Below are 2,607 nucleotides of genomic sequence, written 5' to 3'. Positions count from 1 at the left end.
GTAACATCTCCGAAGCTGGAAAATGCATCTCTCAATGATTCGTCGTTAGTGTTATGAAAGACCCAGGATACGTGCATTAATAATCATACTAATCTGAAAAAACCGATCGAACAATTAAAACACTAATAGCATTTACTAGATTGAGATTCACATACCTCCAACGAAAAGCTTAGAGGACACCATGCCATGAATAGCATTAAGCATAGACAATTCTAGTGCTAAAGCTGAAGTACAGGAGTATCTGCATCTGGTTTTCCAGGAGCTATATTTCTTGGATACTTGATCAAAAAAACCAAACATGAACTCCTAGAGTTCTATTGGCACATGAATAGGCCTGCATCTTCTGCGATGTTATTCCTCTTTCCCCTGTTAGGGAAAAAAGTAACACTACCTTCACAGGGATTTATGCTTTTCCAGTGCATGGATGCAACCTCGTTCATTTTATCAGGTTCAGATTATTTTGCTTGTCGATAACCTCCAAGTTTTCTAAAAGAGATTGCAGAAGAGGAAAAGTGCAGACGAGCATGAGGGGAAAAAATGGGGATATAAGTCTACTATCTCAAGTTTAATACTCGACTGCATCCGACATCTTTTATTGACCTGCTCATAATTAAGTTTTCCCTCATATCCCTCTTGTTTTCCCAAAGATTGTTTTCAGCATATATGTTAGCCAAAGACACGTACGTTCCTTGCCTCTCTGGATGCAATTGCATTATCTTTTTGGCAGACTTCTCTCCTAGTGATATTTCTCCATAAAGATTACAAGCACCAAGCAAGGATTGCCACGTAAAAATATCTGATTCAGTACCCATCTCCTCAATAAATAACTCAGCCTCCTTCAACCTACCAGCACGACCTAACATGTCAACGACACAAGAAAGATGTTCCCTTCTTGGCCTGATTTTATAAACATCTATCATAACCTTAAATAAATGCATCCCATCGTTCACAAGACCACCATGGCTACATGCATAGAGACACCCAAGAAATGTAATGTCATCAGGCTTTATTTCTTCAGTCAACATATCTTTGAGAAATTCAAGAGCCTTTTTCCCTTCACCATGCCGGCCAAGACCTGTAATAATTGTTGTATAAGAGATCCTGTCATGATACCTCATTGTCCTGAAAACCAAGTGAGCCTCATCCAAACTACCGCATTTAGAGTACAAATCTACAAGAGCATTGTTTACTGAAAGGTCAAGCTCAAACCCTGATTTGACAATCCTAGCATGAACTGACCTCCCTTCCTCGAGCCTTGCCAGATTACTATATGCTGGAAGAATGCTAGAAAACGTGAAACTATTCTCTCTCATGCCTGACCTTAGCATATAAAGGTAGAAGCCAACTGATTCTTTACTGCTCTCATTTTGCATGAATCCAGCAATCATTGCTGTCCAAGATATGATGTTAGGTGCAAGAAGTCCATTAAAAATTTTCGCTGCAGATGTCATTCCTCCTTCACATCTGGAGTACATAGTTATAAGGGCATTGCTCGTTGGTGTTTGAAAAGCCATACCACTCTTTACAGCACAACAATGTAACAGCATCCCAAGTTTTAAATCCCCCGGTTCTGAACAAGTCTTCATAAAGCTTGTCAAAGTAAACCCATCAAATGCTACATTCTCATGTAACATATTATAAAAAATCTCCCACGCATGACCCTTGGCATCGTTCTGCACACAAGCATCGATTATAATATTCCACGAAACTAAATCCCGTACATGAATCTCATAAAACACTCTAATGGCATCTTCCAATCTATTTTCTTTAGCATACCCATCAATCAAAGAACTCCCCACAAACTCATTTGAATTCAAACCATACCGAATCGCTTGACCATGAAACACCTCCCTCAAATGCACACTTCCCCCACCAATCAACCCAGCTAGCGTAATATTATCCGGCTTAATCTTCTCTTCATTCACCATCTCCGAAAAAAGAACTAGACTTTCAACAACATACCCATTTCGGAGACAAGCCAAAATCATGGTATTAAAAGAAACAACATTTCTTTGAGGCATAGTCTCAAACAGCTGCCAAGCAATATGAAACTCCCCACATTTACAATACAAATTAAGAAGTTTATTCCACAGAATTAAAAACCCAAGCTTTAGCATATAAGCATGGACAGAAAATCCAGGTCTTAAATCCCTAGAGTAAGTACATTTATCTAGTAAATAGCTTACATGGGGTATGATAAACTTAATATTATTATTGTATCCAGTATTAACACATGGGTTTTGTATATTAGTAACAACATTTGAGTTTGTAATGTTTCTAAAGCTCTTTAATAAACTCTGAGGCCACCAAAGAAATGAGTGTGTGGCAGGTCTTAAAAGCTTCATGGAAGTTGCATACATGTTTTTACCGAATTAAGTGGTTAAATGCCAAGTTTGATTAGTGTGTTACACTATGAATGTTAATGTATTTTTTAGGGAAATAAATGTAAACTAACACCGAGAATTGTTAACGCAGAAAACCCAAGAACGGGAAAAAATCACGGGTGGGAATGAGTATTCAACCAAAGTAAAGATTCACTAGAATGATGATCAAAGTTACTGTTAGTGTATACTGAAAATATTTATTTGAAGTATGTACATTTATTTC

At 37.7% G+C, this 2,607-nt stretch overlaps 1 protein-coding gene across 1 annotated transcript; it reads right to left on the bottom strand.

Moving 5' to 3' along the window:
* Positions 1-554: 554 nt before the first annotated feature.
* Positions 555-2,360, bottom strand: LOC141665731 (putative pentatricopeptide repeat-containing protein At3g15130). The gene has a single exon (XM_074471714.1). The coding sequence runs from the start codon at positions 2,358-2,360 to the stop codon at positions 555-557; it is 1,806 nt and encodes a 601-aa protein (XP_074327815.1).
* Between the last annotated feature and the right edge of the window lie 247 nt (positions 2,361-2,607).

The sequence above is a fragment of the Apium graveolens genome, chromosome 6 (assembly GCF_009905375.1).
Source record: "Apium graveolens cultivar Ventura chromosome 6, ASM990537v1, whole genome shotgun sequence".
Lineage (NCBI taxonomy): Eukaryota > Viridiplantae > Streptophyta > Magnoliopsida > Apiales > Apiaceae > Apium > Apium graveolens.
Note: the sequence above shows the minus strand (reverse complement) of the source record. Positions and strands in the feature narration are given on the sequence as shown.

Excerpts from the sequence above, each read along its gene's own strand:
- LOC141665731 (XM_074471714.1), bottom strand. The coding sequence starts at position 2,360 with ATGTATGCAACTTCCATGAAGCTTTTAAGACCTGCCACACACTCATTT.